We start from the raw sequence: 22,986 nt of genomic DNA, 5'->3' as shown, positions 1-22,986 counted from the left end.
TCTTGATTTCAGTTCAGGTCATGATCCCAGGGTCGTGGGATCAAGCCCCATGTCAGACTCCACACTAAGCTTGGAGCCTGATTAAGACTCTGTCTCTTTCTATCCTGCTCCTCTTCCACACTCGCATGCACTCTGTCTCTCTCTCTAAAATTAAAAAAACAAAACAAAAACTTAAGTGTTGAGACCTTGTGTCTCAAGCACAATTCAATAATTAAGTTTATATATGTAAGAGATTTTATAAGCTAAATACTTTGGAAATTAATACACCTTTTTAGAATCGTGAAAGGCTGAGGGATGTGTAAAGTATCATTATTTGTAAAAATAAAATTCTCAAAGGCTTTTTCTTACAAAAGAAAAAATGAGAGGTTCAATTTTGCAATGTTATGATAAATATTTTTCCTATTTTCCAACTTTAATGTTAATTGTAATTTTTTTTCTAGTGTCTTTTGAAAATAAAACTAATAGTACACCTTTTGATTCATGTTATGATAATGGTATATTTAAATACCTGTAATTTTTAGTCATCTTAACAACTTGGAGGAGAAATAGAAATTTAGTTGGGCTGGGATGCCTGGGTATGCCTGGGTGGCTCAGTCGGCTAAGCGTCCAACTCTTGATTTTGGCTCAAGTCATGATCTCACAGTCATGAGATTGAACACCACATCGAGCCCCATACTGGACATGGAGCCTGCTTAAGATTCTCTTTCTCTCCCTTCCCCTTTCACCCCTCTCCTTCTCTCTCTCAAAAAAAATAAATAAAAAATTTTTAAAAAGGGGGGCACCTGGCTGGCTCAGTTGGTTAAGCGTCCGACTTCAGCTCAGGTCCTGATGTCACCATTCACGAGTTCAGGCCCTGCATTGGGCTCTGTGCTGATAGCATGGAGCCTGGAACCTGCTTTGAGTTCTGTGTCTCTCTCTTTTTCTGCCCCTCCCCCACTCATGCTCTCTCTCAAAAATAAGTAAACATTAAAAAAAAATTAAAGTAATTTAGTTCAGCTATAAATACTTGCTTCAATAATGTTCTGATCTTCTAACAGTTTGGAGTATCAAACACTGGTTATTCAATTCAAGAGCCCTGAAAAAGGCCTTAATATCAGTTGTCAGCCTGATTCCATTGCCTAGTATTATAGGATTATTTTTAAAATTTGTGAAGCAAAGCACTATATTTCCGCCCTTTATTAATCCTTTTCTGACACATGACCCACCCTAACAAAAGTAGTTCCTTCCTCTTCTACCTTCAGTTCCCCTAAAATTCTCTTCCCGCACTTAACCAAATTTCCCTATAACTTTGGTTTACTTAACCATTTCTCTGCTAGACCATGAGTTCTACTGCAGAAATGCATTCCTAATGGAGAAATATTCAAAAATTCTATTCATTCAAATATGTGTTGGACGCCTAGTGAGAGTGTAAAGCTCTGTTGGGCAAACGGTTCTGGAGGCTAGAAGTCTTACGATCAAGAGTGCCAGCATGGTTGGTTTCTAGTGCAGACTCTGTCTTGTCCTCGCTGTGTTTACATAGAGAGACCACATGCATGCACATAATCTGTAAGGGCACCCACCTTTTTGATCTCATCTAAACTTTCTAAAAGCCCCATCTCCAAAGGCTATTACATTGGTGGTCAGGGCTTCAACATATAAATTTTAAGGGGACACAATTCAGCTAATAACAATGTCATGAAATCGATAGAAACATTTGCTTTTAACGCATTTACAATCTTACCATTAATTTAGTCAAAGTGTTTGGTTTTACTGTCGGCAAGGGCACAGTAAATGAAGTGTTCATCATAAAAGTACAGTCCTTTCATTCAAAGTAATTAAAGTGTGGTGGAGACTAGTCATGTATTCAGTTGTAGGAATTCCCCCTATTTCTTTTGCTGCTGCTTTTATGTTTCCTTCCTGAAGTCAGTGAGCCTGATGCCCTCGTGTCAATATTTCATTCAGTAGTACTAAGAATGTTAAGGAGGGCCAGTAAAGACCCGCTTTTATTTTTGACTGGGGGAGATGTGTTCACATTTCTAAAATCACATCCTTTAATAAGTATAAAATTAACATTCTTTTCAATGGAGGGAAACCATGACAATGCTAAACTACACCCTTACCTCTCTAGTTTGTAAGTTTACAAGTATATGCCAAAGAGTATAGTGGAATGAGAGAGCAGCATAAAACAATAAGTAAAAATTGATCACAACAAAAGAATATACTCTGTTTCTCCACAGTACATTTGTTAAAGACTGTACTCTCCCATGCCAATAATATAATCTATATTACGTAGAGACAGATTGCATTCAAATTACACAGTAGCCCAGAGGCATGTATTGGATATTCTTCCATGATTTGGATTTTAAATTATTTTTCCAGCAATATTAATTTCATTAGTATACCTCTTTTCTCACTTGATTTTTTTTCTCACCAAAAGTACAGATTTGTAGAGGTTGGAGTCATGGTCAGCACAGAAGAATTGGGAGGTTTTTTTCCAGTCGGAGGCTGTAACAACTCAAATACAAAATGATAGCCTCATTAACAATGTGCTTTAACCAGCTGAAGAGGAAAGGGAAATTAGCTGAGTTAACCTACTTGATGAGTTTTCCCATCACCGAAGTTGATTTAGGTCATAGAAGTTTATTAGTAATTGTATTGAACATGTATTATGTATTGGAACTTAAGATTCTGCAAAGTGCTAGAAATACAAAAGTGTTCCTGTTTCTTGTTCCCAAGAAGTTTGTCATGCAGTGTGAAAAGTGCTATGATAAGGTACTTTAGGAGTATATAGAAGGAGTGACATACCCAAACTGGTAATAATGCGGTGTTGAATCCTTAAGGATGATTAGGATTTAAACAAGTGAAAGCTGAAAATAAAGGTATTGTAGACCAAGAGATTGGCATATACAAAGAGCTAAAGGTGAAAGAGGATATGTCCCACTTCTGGAAATTATAAGTAGATAATATGGTAAGTGCTCACAAAGAATTTTGACACCATGATAGGAAGTTGGACTTCATCTTAAAAGCTAGGGCACCCATCGAAGGTTACTAAACAGATTTGTATTAGAGAAAGAAGATTCAAGCTAGTACAAAGATTGGATTGGAAAAGCTTAGGTCAGATGTACTAAGACCATGTAAGAGGTTTTTGCAGTGATCAGATGACAAATGAAAAGCGCTTGAACTCTTAATATTAGTGTCAGGATGGCAGTTTGAAGAACCAGTTGAGTATAAGAAACAAAAATGTTTACAGGTATACAAAGATGATGCCCAGCTTACTGGGTTGTAAAACTGAGGAAATAGTGGTGTTATTTATTTTAATGGGATATATAGGAAGAAAGATTTAGGAAGAAACCTGTTTTAATATTGGATATGTTGACCTAATAATGACTTAAATCATGTGTAGTCCTGGACGTGCTGAAATGCATGAAGAAAATTTAGGTAGAGTTTTCATTAGGTGTTGAGTTTATGTATCTAGACTAGAGAAGAGATGTCTGTTCTTGAGATAGAAATTGGGTAATGAGGTCTATGAAAATGATAGTGAATATCTTAGAAGGATGAGATCCCCAAAGCTAGGATGACCTTATAATCTATCACCTAAACCAGAACTCTTAAAAATAAAAGGGGCCATTATTAATAATTATACAAGGACAGCAGACTAAATCAGGACTGGCCAAAGTAAACTGGGATATATTATCACAGTCTCTAAAGAGAGCCTATAGAATTCAGAAGAGGGCTAGGGTCAAACTCTAACAGGGTTTGACAACCTTGGTTACAGTTTAAATAAAGAGATGAAGACAAAAGCCACGAATGGATTGATAAGTGAATGGGAAGTGAGGAAGTTAAGATAGTCCATGTAGACATTACTTTTAACAATGTTATTTAGAAAGCAGAGGAGAAAGATAATTAGAGGGGAATTTTTAGAGGGAAAGCAATGAGGGACTGGTTTCCTTTTTTTTTTTTTTTTTTTTTTTTTTTGAGAGAGATTTGTAAATTATATGGTAACTGAGAGAAAAAGCAAATAAGAGATGCACAGAATTTCTGGCAACTGTTGAAGGATCTGTTGAGAGTTGGACATTATGAATTTGTAGCAAACCAGTCTCTAAAGTTGGTCAGGTTCCTCCAGCATATCCAAACAGCTCTAAGAAAGTATAGCAAGAATAAAACTGAATAACAAAATAAAGGTTTTGCAATAGAGTAGTTGAAGTGATGAATCAATCATATGGGATCTGGATGGAAAGTGTATGAAGACAGTAGGAAGCTGGTAAACTTGGAGAAAATTGGGAATTAAAAGGACTAGAGCTCTAAATGCAAGCCAAGAATAGGAAAAAATGAATTTCCAGGAAAATTAAGTAGTGGTTGGTTAGTCAGTAGTATGAAAAGAGTTTAAGATATCAGAGGTGAAGCCAGTTTATGACAAGGTGCAAGAAGTGAACTCCAGTTGAAAGTAAGTGTGTGTCTTTGTATCAAAGAACCAAGAAACAGTAAGGCTAAGATAAATTATCCTAATGAAAAATGGTGGCGAGGATGACGGCAGGATTGGAGACAGACACTGTAAGCCAAATACCAGGCGAATGTGAGGAAGTCACATGAGGTCATTTCCAACTACTGAATATTTTTTCCAAAGTAATCAATTCATTATAATTTTTTGTTTTTTAGTACAAAGTGGTTGTCCCCAAAATTGGAAACATACTTGATCTTTGTACAGCATTGTCTGCTTTGTCAGGAGTACCTGCAGATAAGGTAAGATGTTTCTGGGTTTGAAGTATGTAAGTTGGAGTTGAGTTTTTCAGTGATGTAAAACCAGATTAATAGAAATTTATTTCCTTTTAGATGATAGTTACTGATATATACAATCATAGATTTCACAGAATATTCGCTATGGATGAAAACCTTAGTAGTATTATGGAACGGGATGATATTTATGTGTAAGTATAAAATTCATTGTGCAAAATATTACTTGGGAAAAATTCAGAGGAAATAACGTAAAAGTTTTCAGAGTTTATGGTCAGTTTTGTCCTTACAGGTTTGAAATTAATATCAATAGGACAGAAGATACAGAGCATGTGATTATTCCTGTTTGCCTAAGAGAAAAATTTAGACACTCAAGTTATACCCACCATACTGGTTCCTCACTTTTTGGTCAGCCTTTTCTTATGGCTGTACCACGAAACAACACTGAAGATAAACTCTATAATCTCCTGCTTTTGAGAATGTGGTAAGTGTCAGACAGTTCTTCATTGACAAAACAATAAAATAGTTAATAAAAAATATGCAGCATACTATCAGAATATAATTTGATAAACCTATATTATCTCAGCTTTGTTTAAACAGGTAGCAACTTAAAAAATCAAATTATAGTTTAATTTTGTCTCTTAATCATGTAAAACACATTACTGAGGTAATTTCAAACCCTGAAAGTGAATTCTTTTAGCTGTTTTACACTGCAAGTTTACAGTTGGAAGAAAATAGGAACTTGTCATATCAGCACTGTGAAATTAAAACAAATTTCAGATATTTCATTTTGTTGAACACATTGCTAGTTTAAGAACTCCTACTGATGGTTTTATTTAAAAGGATAAACGTTCATGCTTGATAGTATTTTAAGGCAACCCCTTTTTTGTCTTCCTAAAACCTTGATTTGAATTATAATATAATCAAGACTTCCATTTGATCCCTTTTATTTTATCATTTTTAACTGACATATATAGTATTCTTTCTTGCATACCTCTTTGAATTGTTACAATCCCAGAACCCATACGTAAAGATCATATTATAGAGTTATAAGTAATCTTGGCAATAATACATATCATCTAAATGTGGATATTTATATAATAATTTTTTTAAGTCAAGAAATTATTTGCCACAAACTTTTAAGATAGAAAGATGTTAAAACCCTAGAAGTAACAAATTGCTGTCTTTCTTTTTATATAGACAACCAAAACAGAAATGATTAGTCACTTGCACTTATGGTGCTAGATCCTGAGTTTGAATTTATCCTTGAATGTAGTATAAGACCAGCATTACTCCATTAAAAAGTTATGTTTCACTGAAGGAATGGAAAATGTTTTTTTAAGGTTTCTACCTTCATAGAACTTAAATTTGATTTCTGATTTTATTTAAGCCGATATGTCAAAATATCTACTGAAACCGAAGAAACCGAAGGATCCCTACACTGCTGTAAGGACCAAAATATTAATGGGAACGGCCCAAATGGGATACATGAAGAAGGCTCACCAAGTAAGACTTTCCTGTTAAATTATAACACCTTTCACTTGGATTATTGCCTCAGAAAAAAAGAAGATGGGGATTAAGGAACTGAAAAATATCTTCAAGCTGGGAAAAATAATGTTAATATTAATTTTGAAATGTAGCATTGGGTTTATTTAAAGACTTCTAATGTCTAAAATTAGGTGAGATGGAAACAGATGAACCAGATGATGAATCCAGCCAGGATCAAGAACTTCCCTCCGAGAATGAAAACAGTCAGTCTGAAGATTCAGTTGGAGGAGATAATGATTCTGAAAATGGATTATGTACTGAGGAAACTTGTAAAAGTCAACTCACGGGACACAAAAAAAGACTATTTACATTCCAGTTCAACAATTTAGGCAATACTGATATCAACTACATCAAAGATGACACCAGGCATATAAGATTTGACGAGAGGCAGCTTAGACTAGATGGTAAGTGTGAAAAATGGCTTGAACACTGAACTTGAGCAAACCATGTTTTTTTTTAGGTGAAAACTATGAAATTCAACAGTCATGGGAAATAACCTTTACCTATTTGTATAAAATCTTGAATGAAAAGTCTTAATTTCTAAGTATATTAAACACATCACTGTTTATTAAATGGGGGTTGGACTTATTCTTAAGTCTTGTATCTTTTTTCTTTAACTGCTTAAATATTTTAATGGCTTGGAAACAGCAATTTATCCTGATCACCTAGTGCAAGTAGAAAAGATGGCTATTTGTTTATTCTGGTATATATCTTAATATTAAAATATGTTGGTTTTAACATGAAAGCATATTAAGTTTTAAAGGAGAAATATGTTTTCCATCTTAGAAAGATCTTTTCTTGCTTTGGATTGGGATCCTGATTTGAAAAAAAGATATTTTGATGAAAATGCCGCTGAGGTAAGTCATCGTTCATTCCCATGTTGATCATACTGTTTTGTTACACTCTGCTGCTACCAGATATGTTTATTTTGCTGGTTATAGACTAGAAAAGGCTTGTTGGTTTCGAACATGCTTTCTATTAACAGTTTCAATCATCCATGTAGGTGTGTAATCATAAGTTTTTTAGACGTGTGTAAATCTCAGCTGAAAAAAGCTTTATAATTCTTCTGAGAAAGTTTAGGAGTTTTTCATTACTATTCATAGTAAGATGGTATCACTAAAATGAGTTTTGTTTCATTTGTTCTCTTAACTCAAGAAATACTTCTCTTTAGGATTTTGAAAAACATGAAAGTGTGGAATATAAACCTCCTAAAAAACCCTTTGTGAAATTAAAAGATTGCATTGAGCTTTTTACAACAAAAGAAAAGCTAGGTGCTGAAGATCCCTGGTAAGAGACAAAGTTAAAAAATGTTTCTAATTATGTTTTAAGGATTTATACTAAGGTATGTGCTATATATCAAGTTGAAAAAGTACTAAATTCCCTTTGATAATTTAAATAATAAGCATTTCTTTATATGATAATAGTCTGTTAAAAGTGATTAAAATGTCTTTAAAAATATTACAATGTTAAGCTCTAATCTCATTACTGTATTCTCTCTAATAGCTGTTTCACTATGGATAATTAATTTTAGTTACTTTTTCCCAAGAATTTTTTTGCTGTGCAGCCATTTTGATAGAAACCTTTTTTAGGAAAGTCATACGTTTTGTGGTGCTTTAATTCCATTAGAGCCCAGAAGTATTAAGATTTTCTAATGCTTATTTCTCAACATAGTTCTGTGTTCTTTTAGCATACTAAAATGTAAATAATCTAGCCTTCATCATTTCTTTGATACCTATTTACATACTAATTTATCTCATTATCTGATTTTTTTGAAGATAAAAATGATAAAGGAGTTTATCAGTCTGGTATATATTAGGTGTACTGAATAAAAGAACTTTCCAAGCATTTTTTAATTATTATTTTCATTACCTCTATCAAGCTTTAAAGATTTCTCTTTATTTTTAGGTATTGTCCAAATTGTAAAGAACATCAGCAAGCCACAAAGAAATTGGATTTATGGTCCCTGCCTCCAGTACTTGTGGTACATCTCAAACGATTTTCTTATAGTCGATACATGAGAGACAAATTGGATACATTAGTTGATTTTCCCATCAAGTAAGTTTTGATTGTGCTTTATCAGCATTGGACAGCTGTAGGTTTTTATAAACATAAGGTAGCATCAGATCCAGTATTTGTGAGTCATTCTAGCAGTTTGTAAGGATCAGTAACAATTTTATTCCTTTTTAGATATTTTTCAAAGTACAAAAAGAAAATACACCTTTTTGAACAATGAAATAAAAGTAATTTTATGTTACGTTATCATACGGGTTCATTGGCCCTGTTTATATATCTAAGATACTCTGTGGGATTTTAGTGATTTTGTTTTTCCTAGGAATTATTTCATCATTAATCATCAGTTATTCCTTGGTATGCTTTTTAAAGAAGACTGGAATAATGTGAAACAGAATAATGTAATTGCTTAAAAAGATGGCACAGTAGTGTAATCACTCATTCCTGTTGTGTCATACTTCAGTTTATTTATCGCATTGTCCAGAGTATTACATCACTTTTTTAAAAAGTCTGGAGACAGCATCTCTGTAGTCTTTTTTTTTTTTTTTTTTAAGCTTTCACTAAATTTAATAGAGCATTCACAAGGACAAAAATGAAATAGTGTATTCTCATTCACGTGGTCCAGGAAGGACTTCATCACATAACATTTTGCAGCAATAACTTGGCACTCTCCCATTTTGCTAAAAGAAAATCGATAGTATTCTTTTATATTTTATGATATTTATGCACCACAAGTTTGAGACAGTTAATAAGTAGACAACTGCCATAGGCAGGTGTATGTACTAGATGACTGGAAGTAAATAGATTATGTAATATTGAAAACATTCTTTGGATTGCTTATTCTGATTGTTGATTATAAAGTTAAAAATGTTTTGCAGCTTTTTACCAGAAACCAATGGCAATTTTGTCCTTAATTATGAATCATCAAAGTTTTCAAAAATATAACATTTTAACAGTGTGTAAGTATAAGAAGAACCAGCAGTAATGATAATCTAGAATCTATGAGAGAGATATTTGAAATTTAGGATCATTATTGCTTTTTGATGACACAAGTACCCAAAAATGAATAATGATAAGCTATAAAATGGTCATGTTACAGTTTTGTGCATGACAGATTACAAACAGTTGGGTGCATTTCAAAGAATGTTGCCTACTCGGGATATATAGATTATCAAAACCAGGAAAATAGAATAAATATTGGGTTTAGATATATCTACATTATTATAAGATTTCTGTGAAAGTTCGTTTTCACTATTGTTTTATTCTTCCTTAAATAAATAATTACTAAAAATGACTTCAAAAATCTAAAAAATTAAAAGGGTCCAGATGGTAAAGGGTGATGACTGTTTTACTAGTATACTGAAAGTTAAATGTATTAGCACAAAAACATTAATCTGAATAACAGCATTCAGTAGAGAATTTGGAAATTCCCAACCTTTTAAGAATAATTTTGCCAAAATGTTCACATCTCAGAGGGTGTGTGTTTGTGTGATTTGTTTTACAGTTCTTTGGTTCTTAGTGATTTCTTTAGTGAAAGAGCTATTTTTTATATAAATGAGAGTCAAGCAACATTGACAGAGAATAGAATTCATGACATTTAGAGAAAACAAAACTAATTTGATCTCTTTGTTAAACAGTGACCTGGATATGTCAGAATTCCTAATTAATCCAAATGCAGGTCCTTGCCGCTATAATTTGATTGCTGTTTCAAACCACTATGGAGGGATGGGAGGAGGACACTGTAAGTTGACAGTTACCATTTTGCTAAAATTATGATGCTTGATAACTGCAGACTTTTTTTCTTAAGATATTTACTACTAAAAGGGAAAATTTGGGGTGCTTAGCAGCTCAGTTGGTAGAGCATGTGATTCTTGATCTAGGATCATGAATTCAAGCTCCACATTGGACCTGGAGCCTCTAAAAAAAAGCGGGGGTGGGGGGGCGGTAGGCCAGGGTAGCTTAGTTGGTTAAGTGTCCAACTCTTGATACCGGCTCGGGGCATGATCTCTGCCCCCTGCTGTGCGCTGGGCATGAAGCCTGCTTAGGACTCTCTCTCTGTCTTTCCCCCACTCGTGTCCTTTCTCTCTCTAAAATAAAAATTTTTTAAAGAGGAAATATAAAACGTGTCTTACATACAGTAGTTGTTCAGTAAATTTGACTAATGAATGAATTAGCTTTTGAACCTTTTTTAACATCAGGAGTAAAGTATTGAGTTAATCATACTTTTCACTTTAATGTACAGGGACATCATGGTCAGGACTCGTGTCCATTTCCATTCTCCTTCCCTTTCCCTTTCTAAAATGCTTGATGTATGTGTTATAAATCATGTGTCATTGTTAGTTTTTACATGGTTGGTGCAGTATGTTACAGATCTTACATTTTTCTCTTAACACATAAGACATCTCTATGTTACTTTGTGTCCATTTAGTTAATTGCTTCTAACCACTTAGGACTTAGATCTACCATATTTTATCTCTGTGCTCATTTCATGGTCCACATCCAAATTGCCTTTAACTTTCTAACACCACAGGACAGATAAAAATCGTTGTTTATGGTCCCCTATGTGAGAATTTCTTTGAGCAACATACCCAGAAGTGAGATTGCTGAGTTACAGAGTATTTAGGTACTGCCAGATGGCTCTCCAGGACAGTTATACTAGTCCACACTCTCCAATTGATAGATTTTTCTGTTGGACCATCTTTGCATTCCTACTTAAACCTTTTAAGTTTTGTTTTGTTTTGTTTTGTTTAGAAATTAATTTTTGTTGGGGCGCCTGGGTGGCTCAGTCGGTTAAGCATCCGACTTCGGCTCAGGTCACGATCTCGCGGTCCGTGAGTTCGAGCCCCGCGTCGGGCTCTGGGCTGATGGCTCGGAGCCTGGAGCCTGTTTCCGATTCTGTGTCTCCCACTCTCTCTGACCCTCCCCCGTTCATGCTCTGTCTCTCTCTGTCTCAAAAATAAATAAACTTAAAAAAAAAAATTTAGAAATTAATTTTTGTTTACTTAAAATTGTGTTTAAATTCACAGTTGAATTTGGTTAACTAATTTTATTTAGAGTGGTTAAGATTTCATTCCTAAGTGAAATGGTCTTGTAATTTTTTTATATTCTTTCTTTGGAATCAAGATTACAGTCTGTCCTAATAAAACGGTCTGGGATAGTTTTTTTCTCCATCCTAAAGCAGATAGTATAGTATAGGAATTAACTATTCATGAAAGTCTAGTAGAATTCACCTGTAAAACCATCTGGTTTTATGTAGTTTTTACATAGCCATAGTTTTTTCTATTTATGTCATGATTATTGAAGTCTGTTCACTTTTCTTTTCCCCAAGATGTATGCATTATGGCATTTTCTACTTTTCTAAAAATGTATCTGTGTATTCCACTTTATTTGAGAATCGTTATATATAATACAGTTACGTGATGTCTTTGTCCCTTTTTCGTTCTTTTCTCTAGGTCCAGAGGTCTATCTTATTAATCTATTCAAAGAATTAGCTTTTCACTTTATTAAATTTTTCTTTTTGTTATGTGAATGTATTCTTTCTCACTGATTTCTTTGTTATATTTTCTTCTTCTTTTTTTAATGTTTATTTTTTTATTTATTTTGAGAGAGATGGAGAGCATGAGCAGAGGAGGGACAGAGAGGGAGATACAGAATCCGAAGCAGGCTTCATGCTCTTGAGTTGTCAGCACAGAGCCCAGTGAGGCACTCAAACCCACAAATCACGAGATCATGACCTGTGCCAAAGTTGGACACTTAACTGAGCCATCCAGGCACCCCACTTTGTTATATTTTCTTCTTGTTACTTTGAGTTTGCTCCATTCCTCTTTTTTTAACTTTTGGTTTGAATACTTTGTTACCTTTTGCTTCACTTTTTTCCATGCTCTCTTGAAGGCTATAATTAAAGGTCTAAATTTCCCTCTAAATACTGCTTTATTCCATAAATTTTGAGTTGTAGTATTTTCATTGACTTTAAATTCTATGTATCTTTTTAATTTCCTTTATGATTTCCAGTTAGTCTAAGGTCATTTAATCATCTGCTTTTCTTTTTACTTTTTTAATGTTTATTTATTTATTTTGAGAGAGAGAGAGAGAGAGAGCAAGAGCACAAGCAGGGGAGGGTCAGAGAGACAGGGTGAGAGAGGATCCCAAGCAGGTTCCACACCATGAATGCAGAGCCTGATACAGGGCTTGAACTCAGAAACCATGAGATCATGACCTGAGCCAGAATCAAGAGTCAGATGCTTACTGACTGAGCCATCCAGGCACCTCATATGATCTGCTTTTCAAAACATAGTTTTTTTAAAGCTCTCCTTTTGTCTTAATTTTATTACAGAACAATTGGTTATATTGCCTGTATTATATTAATCCTTAGTTTATTAAAGCTTCCATGTGCCTTAACTTAATACAGGGTCTGTTTCTTAAATGTTTGTGTGCTTGAAAAATTTATATATTTCTCATTCAGACATAGAATTCTGTATGTTTCTAATAACTTGTTTATCAGTTGTATTCAAATCATTACTATCTCTGGTTATTTTTGATATATTTGTTATATTTCTGGGAGGAATTTGTCAGGATTCTTACTAAAATGTTGATTTATCTATTTTACTTTATTAGTTGTTTTGCACTATTAGTTGCACTTATGTTTAAAATGGGTAGCTCTTTTTGTTTCGTTCCTTTTACCAGTATTTGACTTTTTTTATTTTGGTATCAGTTGGCTTGCAAACTCTGTGTGCCTTTTTGTTGGATTTGTCTCTTATAAACCATTTTATTCTTAGACCTTGTCTTTTTATTCAGCCTGGCAATATGTTTCTTTTAATTTGTGGGTGCATTGGTATTCAGTTCAGTTGACAAACTTACAACCCACATTAGGATCCACCCAAAAGAGCAGTAATTTTGTTTTGTGAGGTGTAGAATTATCCAGAAGATATAGCCTATAAGGTGTCACTTTTTAGAAGCTATGACAGCAGATAATTGTTTGGGGGACATTTTGTAACTTTGTTTCCTCAGTTATTAGATAGTTTATATAAAGCCTAGGATGTGAGAGGGAGCATTTCTTTTTTTTAACTTTTAAAGGTAAAGCAAATCTTTACTTTTTTTTAAGTTTATTTTAAGACAGAGAGTGTGAGTGAAGGAGGGGCAGAGAGGGAGAGAGAGAATCCCAAGCAAGCTCTTTGATGTTGGCACACAGCCTGACATGGGGCTTGATCTCACGAACTGTGAGATCATGACCTCAGCCGAAATCAAGAGTTGGATGCTTAAACAACTGAGTCAGCCAGGTGCCCTGATAAAGCGAATCTTTAAAAATTTTACAGATTAATCACTTTTTATTTTTCTCTTGCTTAGTACTTTTGTTTTTTGGTGTAAAAACTACAAATTACTGGGATAGTATTATTGAAAAAAAATTTGTAAATATTTATAAAAATAACTGAAATACAAAATTTAAATTATGTTTGAAATGTCAAACTCTGTAGTCAGGGACAGACCTGGCTTTAAATGTTAACTCAGCCAATTAACAGCTTTACCCTTGGACATTAAATTTCTCTTCATGCTTCACTTTCCCCATTTCTAAAACTAGAAAAAGAATAAGATAATACCTTCTCTATGAGATAATACATGTAAAGTACAGAGCTTTGTGCCTGATCCGCAATAAGCACTACATAAATGTTAATTCTCATTTATTGTCATTCATATTGTTATTCTGTGCACTAAAAAATAATAGATCTATTCTGTTGTCCTTGGGATTAAAAAAAAAAAGTCACAGATTTCAACTTCTTTGAAAACCATCTTAGGTGTTTAGATTTTAGGAAATTATGCTAAAACCTATAATCGATGGAATCAGTTGAATGTGTAAAATATAGGCCTTGTGTACATGATTATCATGCAGCTTTAGTATGTATTCCTTATATAGATGATTGTAAAGATTTGCAGGTTCCCCCCAGAAACCATAGATCATTCCAGTCACAGAAGTGATTATATTTTTCATTAGATACTGCTTTCGCAAAAAATAAAGATGATGGAAAATGGTACTACTTTGATGACAGTAGTGTCTCAACTGCATCTGAAGACCAGATTGTGGTAAGTGTGTCTTTTACTTCCTGAAAATTACAAGGTCCATTTTTTTTTTAAGGATGCCCATGGAATGGAACACTCTAGTCTGTATTCTAGCCATTCTAATAGTTAAGAGAGACTTGCTCTGATTTAAAGAAATGTAAAATTGTCCTCTAAATGGAAATTTGTCTTCTAAATCTGCCCACTAACAGAAACATAAATTGCAACATGAAATTTTTTCTGGTACTTTTCAACATGAAAACTGGAATTTAAAATTCTTCCTTTGGGAAATGAGCTCAGATATTTTGGGACATTGACTACTTAAAATCAGAGTACTAATATAGAAAACAAGAAAATCCTTTAAGGGTCTTCCTTACCATACCTGTGATTTTTAAAGTAAAGTCTTATCCTGTATGACAGTTAAACATTTAAACTCAAAATTACATGATTAGATAAAACAAATTAGAGATTTTTTTTTTAATTAACCTTGTGTATCTGTTACTTTGATATCTTCTGAATAGTAGAAAAATGAGGAAGTAACATCTATTCACATTTACATCAGTTAACCAGCTACAGCTGGAGCCAAAATATTGGCATTTGCTTTGCTTCCCATCAGAGCATATTTTTATTATCAAATATTGATTGGTGAAGGGATGATGAGTTGATTCTAAGAAGAAAGCTAACACTCACTTGATAAAGGTTTATTTTTCTATTAAAGTTTGCCTTCTATGAATTTTACGGTTTGACCACAATATTATGAAGAGTGAGAAATGTAGTATTTGCTCCTGTGAGCACGGAGCTCATATTTCCCAGATAGAGATTTTCTTTTGGTGTTCAGAGCACTGACTGCTTTATTTCCCAGTTTCAGTTGAGGGCAGAAACAAGCTTTTTCTTGAGTTCATAATGCCTTAAATGTCTTCAACTTATGTTGTTTAATTTAGTAAATTAATAAACTTCTGAGCTCTGTTATTGGCATAGTTTCAATTCATCATTGGGTGAAGAGATATGAAATAATTTTGAATTCTCTACAGATATTTTAAGTTTGTGTGTTTGTGTGTGTGTGTTATGTACTGTTGCTTATCTCCCTATAGCTATAACATAAAAGAAAGACTAGAACGCTAATATTTTTAAAATCTGTATGTGCCTAAGTTAATTACATTTCCAGTTTATATTTAGACTTCTAATTTCAGCTCTCATCTGTCACTTTTCAGTCGTGTTTTCCTCTTTAATCTCTCAGCCAGAACATCCTGAAATTACCTATATTCTCTTTCAACATGTCTTTGACAGTGCTTTCCTAATCTTGCCTTCAAATAAACAATATATCTTGTTTTTATACAATACATGTATTTAATGTTACCTTACATCTTAACAATGATGATACTTCATTTAGTCAACAAGTATTTGAGTACCTTCTTCATGTAGGACTCAGTTCTAAACAAGATTAAAAGACCGCTATCTCTAACTTAAAGAGGCTTACAGTCCAGAGATGAGAGAGAAGTAAATTACCAATTATATCATAAGTACTATTAAATATCTTGGCTATAAGGAGAAAGGACAGCTATCTCTGCTGATGTGGGGTGTAAGGAGATAGGACCAGTGTAGGGGAGTTTGCATAATAAAGTGGTGTTTGACCTGAGTCTGCAACTACAAATAGAAAAATTAAACAAAAGAAGCAAAGGAAACAGTACTACAAAAGCAAGGAGGCATGATAAAACATGGTATTTAGCAAAACAGCAAACAATGTAGTATTACTGAAAGGAAATACCTGTTAGGAATATGGGGCAGAAATTAGGCTAGAGCTAAACGTGGCAGTCAGATCAAGGAAAATGACATTCTTCACAGTTTAAAGCTTTTCTTAAAAACTGTGAGAATCCTAGGTGATTGTTAAGCAATAGAACATTATTAAATTTGGAATTTGAGACAAGAAGCAGGCTATTACAGCCTGCAGCAAAAACAAGGCTGTCATGTCACTTCAGCAAAACAGGTTTCTAAATTTAAAGCATGGTAGTAGTAATAAGTAAGCAAGTAAAAATAAAGTTGTTGGTAGTATTGTATACACAACAGGGAAATGGATTTATGAGATTATGAGTTCAGGAGTGAGTACCAGCCTAAGTTATAAATTTGCATTGTTGGTCTTATACTTGAAGCCATAGGTTTGAATGAGTCACCAGGTGAGAAGATACAGAGTAAGAAAGAGTGGTGGGCAGGGGACAGAACATGATTTTTTTTTTTTTTTTAAGTCGGGATTTACTAAGCCCACAAAAAAGTCAGACGCAACCTTGGAGATAGAAGATCTATGGTAAAGTAGTGTCATGAAAGCCAAAAATCGTTTGATGTAGGAAAGAAAAATAGTAAAGCATTAAATGCTACAGCGGGACTGAATAAAAGAACTTTAAACAGTATCCATTTAATTTGTTTACAGCAGGTTATTGCCCCTAGTGAAAGCCTGAAATTTCAGTAGAATGATGGGCGCAACAGATCATGCTGAATATAGGGGTTTGCATGAGAGTGAAAAATGGATATTATTTGGTGTCTCTGTCTATAGCCTGGCAGCTGGAGCAGGTAGTAGAGTGGAGAGGGATTTATAATGGGAAGAGACATGAGTGTTTTTTATGCCAAGAAGTCCAGTTGGAATCACTAAATATACGCAGTGATGACAAATGGAGCAGTACCCTGAAAGCAGCAGGAAAAGCTGGACTCTGGAGCAAACTGAGAGGGAAGGGATGAGTATTAGAAAGAAGCTTTCCTTTTTTCCTTAGACATAGGAGGGAAGCAGACATAGAACTGTTTCATGTGGCAGTAACTAGGTTAATCTGTGATAGAGTTGCATTTACTCCTCTGTTTAGCTAATTTAAAAGAATAAAAATATTCATTCTAGTGACTCTTCTTCCTTTATATATAGCAGTGATCTTGTATTTAACCAATTTAAATAAGTTCTGTTTGTCCATGTACAGTTTTTCTATTTGACTTATGCCCTGTCTCCAAAATCAGTTACCAGGTGAAAAATCCATACTGTGCTTAATATGATCTTTGAGACTTATGCCCATTTTGACATCCTTTGTTTGTTTCAACAGTCCAAAGCAGCATATGTACTGTTCTACCAGAGACAAGACACTTTCAGTGGAACTGGCTTTTTTCCTCTTGACCGAGAAACTAAAGGTGCTTCAGCTGCCACAGGCATCCCGTTAGAAAGTGATGAAGATAGCAATGATAATGACAATGATATAGAAAACGAAAACTGTATGCACACTAACTAATGAAAGTCCTAGAAGCCATAAAAGAGAGACTTTCCTGCTGGTGGTATGAAATGATGAGGTTACCCACCACATTAAACAAAAGTCTGAGATGGGGAGTTTCAGATAACCGAATGTAAATCCTTTATCAGATTTTAACTTGTGCAGTACTTGAAGTGAAACACAATGAAAACTTTAACAGAAATTGTCTCTTAATACATTTACAGTCTTGTAATTACAAGCTAAATATATATAGGAAATCACAAATAAATCCCTTTTAAGTTTGCTGCTGTTTTGATGAATTATGTTTTCTTTAATTTTTTGGATGTGAGTTAATTGATGACAGATGTTAAATTTGTGGATGTTGGTCATTTATTTTGCTCTAATAATACTGCAAGAAAACTATGGCTGAACTTAGTTTTTGGATAATCTAGTTCATGTGCATTAGGCTGCCACATGTATTACTATGATATTTAGCTGCGGTATCAATGTGGCATAAATACTGCAGTAGTATTCTTGGAAAACCAAATTTTCAAATCTGTCCCTGGTAATCAACATGGGCCTATTAAAAAAACAAATCATGATACAGGAAACAATCTTGGAAAAGTTATTTTCTTCTGTAGAATCATTAAAAATCCAGAATGTTATGTTCATAGTACTGCCGCTGTGAAAAACAGGTTCTAGATTTCACACTCCATCTAAAATCATTTTTCAGTTAAATGTAAGTATTTTTTACTGCTATTGAGATCTATTCCTTAAGTATTCAAATTTTGTTGACTTGCTTTAAAACGCATATCTTTAATCTGGTGTTGGTCCAAAATTAAAAATTTTGCTGTCTGTTTTTCTCTACCCCATTTTTTGGTAATTTGGCAACCTTTAGCCCTTCCAATTGCTATAATACATATAAGGACAGACTTATAGTATTCTGTGTCCATAGTAATAATTACATCAAGCTTAGATGAGAAATTTTTTTTCATATACTGGCCTTTAAATCACTAATGGACAATTGGCTTTAAAGGTAGGTCTGTTAACTTTCTTTGTGTGTTCCTGATGGAATTCACCATAGCCTTACAGCTTTTCTCAGAAGGTAACTTGTTATAAGAGAATTGGCATTTGCATGTTCTAGAGTCAGAACCTGTATAGTATATAAAGTATACAAACCTTGAATTTGATTTTTAGTTCACCACATTCAAGGATCCAGGATGCCAAAAATATGTGTGAACATTTGAAACATTTTTCATTTGCTGCTTTTTCCCTTTGATCTAGTTGAAAGAATGTATTGTCGATTGGCATACAATACTGCCTTTAATAGAAAAATCTAAATGCTGGGGCACATTTCACATATCGACTACCTGAGAAATTGCTTTGTGTCCCACTGTTATTAAAGCAAAAAGTATAATGTTCTTCACTTGAACTAATCAAATACAATAGATTATAAATTGTGTATTGTAAATAAAAGTTCACTCTGTGAGTGCACATTTTGGTAAATTATTTATTTATGTTAGCATTTAAAAGTAAAAAAGAAAAAAATGCATTTGACCAGGATAAATGAGGTATGTTGATCATGGCTTTGCTTTATACCTTGATATTAAAGCTGGTTTTTCATCCTGGTATTTTAAAAGCTGCTTTGGGTTTGTTTTTTGTTTTTGTTTTTTGTTTTCTTTCCTTTTTTCTTTTCTTTCTTTTCTCCTTTTTTTTTTTTTTTTTTTTTTTTTTTTTTTTTTAATGTAAACTAACCTCCTGCATGACAGAGGTTAAAATTTTGTCTGCACTTGAGTTCACTTGAGTTTACATTTGAAATGTGCATGTTTATTTATACAGATTTCAATAAAGCTATTTAAGGCCTTATTTAAGTCTTTTATTTCTTACTCTGAATCTTGATAAAAATTCTATGTGGGTAGGTGACTATATGATAGACTTTTTAGTTATCATATAGTTAAAAAATAGAAAGGAAAGCATGTCACAGCTAAACAAATCCTGTTAAGGATGTGTTTTAAAGTTGAGTTTTTAAAAATATGCATTAAACATATATTTGTGCACCTACTAATCACTATTCTGTAGTCTTGAGATATAGCAGTAAACAAACATCCCTCCACTCAGAGCTTGCAGTCTTTCTGCTGTCTACCACTTAATAGACTTTCCATTTTTCTGAGGTTTAAAGAAAAACCAAATTAACTTTTCCAGCCCTAAATTGTAGTCTCCACCCTAACTGTCCATAGAGACCATTCCTTTTTAATGCCTGCGATTAACTTTTATTCCCACTAAAAGAAGTGTTTTAAAATAGAAAAGGATGTTAATAATACCATGGAATTTGTCAAACTCAAATTACATTTTCAGCTGCAAAAAAAACCAAAGGCAGTGCAAAAGGCTAGTCCATGCACTAATTAAAAGTAGATATTCATAGGTAATAAAGGTGGTAATAATGCAGCCAATCTAGAATTCTACTGTTAGCTTTTCTACTTGGTAGTCATATGACTTTGAAGTTAATCTCCCCTACTATCTTTCTTCATCTGTAAAATTATAACAATGGTAGTAGTATTCATTGAGCATTTACTCCGGACCAGGTAGTGTATTAAAGTGTTATATGTATTATCTCATTCATGCCCACAGTAGCTATGAGACAGAGACATTGATCATCACCATTTTTCATTTGAAGAAACCAAGGTACAAAGCAGTTAAGTGATATTCCCAAGTTCATTCAATTACTTTGTGATAGAGCCAATATTCTGCCCTCAGATATGTGCACTGCCTCCCACTTTGTTACAGTGTCTGCCTCACAGGGTTGTTGAGATCCCAAATGAAATCATGTATTTTATGGAAAGGTGCTTTGTAAACTATGTGGTATACTCATTACTGATTTTAAGTGTAATATGGCATTTTTTTCCTTGTTTATCTGACTCAAGTACACCCTTCTGTATATTTCTGCAAATGCAGCCCTGATTTTCATGACTTTTTTCTTCACCTGTAGTTTAGTTTTAATCTCTGAGCAAAAGCAACAGTTTAATACTTTGCTTAAATATCTTGCTTTCTCCTATAGTCTATTCTTTTAGCGGTCCTATATTTATCCTTGCTTTCCTGGCAATGCACTATAAAACCACACAAAGCATTGATTTGGGCAAGAAGAAACCCAGTAACTACCAAAGCCAATGATTCTGTATATGGATAGTAGTTTGTCACCAACTAATTTCATTGAGATGAGGACATCTTAAAATAAGCCAGGAAACTATGGGAGAAGATGAAGGGAGTCCCAGTAGCTTACCAAAGGGGTAGCGATGGGGCATATTCAGGTTGGAACCTTCCACCCCCCAGAGGAATTGACACTACAGTCGTGTATGGTGAAAATAAAAAGCAAGTCAACTTTCAAGTTGCTTTTTATTTTTATGTTCTTTATAGACAGTGCACTTGATTACTGCCAGCTTCCCACCCTCCTTTCTTGGTATGCTTCTGATCTTTGTGCAGTGTACATTAGCACATTCTCTTTAACTCAGTTTTTAAAGTACAAATGTGGAAAATTCTTATATACTAGGGCATGGGACCAGACATCCTCTAAAATCTCAGAGGAGTAAGACTGTAAAGAAAATAATTGCATTTCTGGAGGCAAAGAAGAATAGTGGACACCTTTGTTTGTGTTTTTTACTCAATAAAATAAAATTTCTCTTTTTCTTTGAAATCACTTCTCTTGAAAACATAATTATGTGGATAATTCCCCAATAATTCTTTTAATGACACTTAAAGGGCCAGAGGATAGTAGAGAGGTGGGAAGGAGAGTACATGCATGTCCTTGACGACTTACATACTAAGATGCAGAACTATAGTAAATTGTTTTGTGACCAGATTTTTCCAATGAGAAATCTATATAATTTTCTTATAAGCATGTTAGGTTGTAGGACATTTCAATTAGATATGTATGTTTTTGATATGTTCAATTTATATTTACTATGTTTTAAAAATTTTTCCAAATAGCTCAGACAACAAAACTTTCATTTAAAAAGTGTATTTAAATTTTTATAAGCTACATGAGTAGGTTTTTAAATATTAGAATTGGGAAGATAAAATGTATATGGTAAAATTCAAATTATCAGTTAAAATTTATTTTCAGTAATGATGGGGTAAAGAATATTTTGATGGATAATATAAAACTACAAAAATCATTTTTGGCAAATATATGCATTGGGAAACATACTCCACATCATACCGTAGTCTAATGATATCCCAACTCTGCCTTTGAGAGCCTGGAAATTGCCAGGGTAATAAGAGGAAAAGAGCCTACATTATAAAGGGAATCCAGAAAGTTGGTAAACCATTCATGAAAATCAAGCCTTGACAACATTTTGGACTAGAGTCTCAAAGGACAGGAAGAAAATCAAATGGATTTTGAGGTTTTTGTTTTTTGTTTTTTGTTTTTTCCCTAGAAATGTTAAATGTGATTACACAAAGCAGCTGAAAATACAGCTATCTCTTTGGTAATTGTTCTTTTAAATGGAAATGCTGTAAAAATAAGACCAATATCTTCCAGTATGCACAAAATCAAATATTTTAAATGTTTAAACTGTTTTGGTAATTAACTGTATTCTGCAGAAAATCCTGGTTGAAGGTGGCACTCATTTTGCTCAAAATTTTCCTCCTATCAGGACCTTGTAGCTTGTTCTATATAGTTCGGTGAAACAAACCATAGTTTCATTTACTGTGATTTTCAAGTCCATTGCTAGCTGGAGTTAAAGCTCCATACATAAAAGTAAAAAGTATTGAACCATCCCAATAGTCTTTTCCCATAATGTATATTATTACATTTTTTTCAATAATTACATAATTTCTCAAACTTGTTTAAAAGCTTAAATATCACTTTGTTTTTTAATTCTTAAACTTTTAGGATTATTAAATTTTGTAACATCTCAAATCTCTTATTAAAACTTTTATTACAGTATTTGCCTTTCTTTCAAACTTTATAAGAGAACATTGTAGGTTCACAGACATTGTAACTCCTTTTTCCTCTTCTGCTCCTTGAGTCTTAGATACAATTTACATAATTTAGACTCCACTAAAATATTCTGCTTATGTCTGGCCTTCCATTTGTGCCTTCACTGTTTCATCTGGCCTGCTTTCTTCTGACCTTCAATTCTCCCCATGAGCAAATGAAAGTATTTCATTTTCTTTATAGTGAAAACCATCTTTCCATTATATCAAATGGTGAATTATCAGTGTCCTGAAAATAACTTAAAGCACCCTACAAATACAGATCATTTTAGAATTGCCCTCAATTGAGAGAAACAAAAACAATAAATTGTAAATATAGAGAAACTATTTGTAGTGTATTTTTTTGAGGGTGGATTCCTGTAGAACTTTTAAATATTGAGTGACTTTAATAAAATTAAACTCTTTAGTTTAAACTCAGAATTACATTCCATTTTGAGCCATGTGTCTATGCGTGATACTGCAG

General features: G+C 33.5%; 1 protein-coding gene across 4 annotated transcripts in view; it reads left to right on the top strand.

Moving 5' to 3' along the window:
- Nucleotides 1-17,835, top strand: part of USP15 (ubiquitin specific peptidase 15) — a 117,208-nt gene extending 99,373 nt beyond the window's left edge. For all 4 annotated transcript variants that reach the window (XM_019454966.2, XM_019454965.2, XM_053895839.1 and 1 more), the window contains 11 exons: nt 4,636-4,719; nt 4,810-4,904; nt 5,003-5,194; nt 6,101-6,216; nt 6,390-6,662; nt 7,045-7,115; nt 7,430-7,545; nt 8,164-8,313; nt 9,906-10,009; nt 14,255-14,343; nt 17,391-17,835. In XM_019454966.2, coding sequence (XP_019310511.1) covers nt 4,636-4,719; nt 4,810-4,904; nt 5,003-5,194; nt 6,101-6,216; nt 6,390-6,662; nt 7,045-7,115; nt 7,430-7,545; nt 8,164-8,313; nt 9,906-10,009; nt 14,255-14,343; nt 17,391-17,573 — 1,473 coding nt within the window. In that variant the 3' untranslated portion in view covers nt 17,574-17,835. The remainder of the gene's footprint in view (nt 1-4,635; nt 4,720-4,809; nt 4,905-5,002; nt 5,195-6,100; nt 6,217-6,389; nt 6,663-7,044; nt 7,116-7,429; nt 7,546-8,163; nt 8,314-9,905; nt 10,010-14,254; nt 14,344-17,390) is intronic.
- The last annotated feature ends 5,151 nt before the right edge of the window (nt 17,836-22,986 follow it).

Source organism: Panthera pardus, unplaced genomic scaffold, assembly GCF_024362965.1.
Source record: "Panthera pardus isolate Hobbes unplaced genomic scaffold, ASM2436296v1 HiC_scaffold_6, whole genome shotgun sequence".
Lineage (NCBI taxonomy): Eukaryota > Metazoa > Chordata > Mammalia > Carnivora > Felidae > Panthera > Panthera pardus.
Note: the sequence above shows the minus strand (reverse complement) of the source record. Positions and strands in the feature narration are given on the sequence as shown.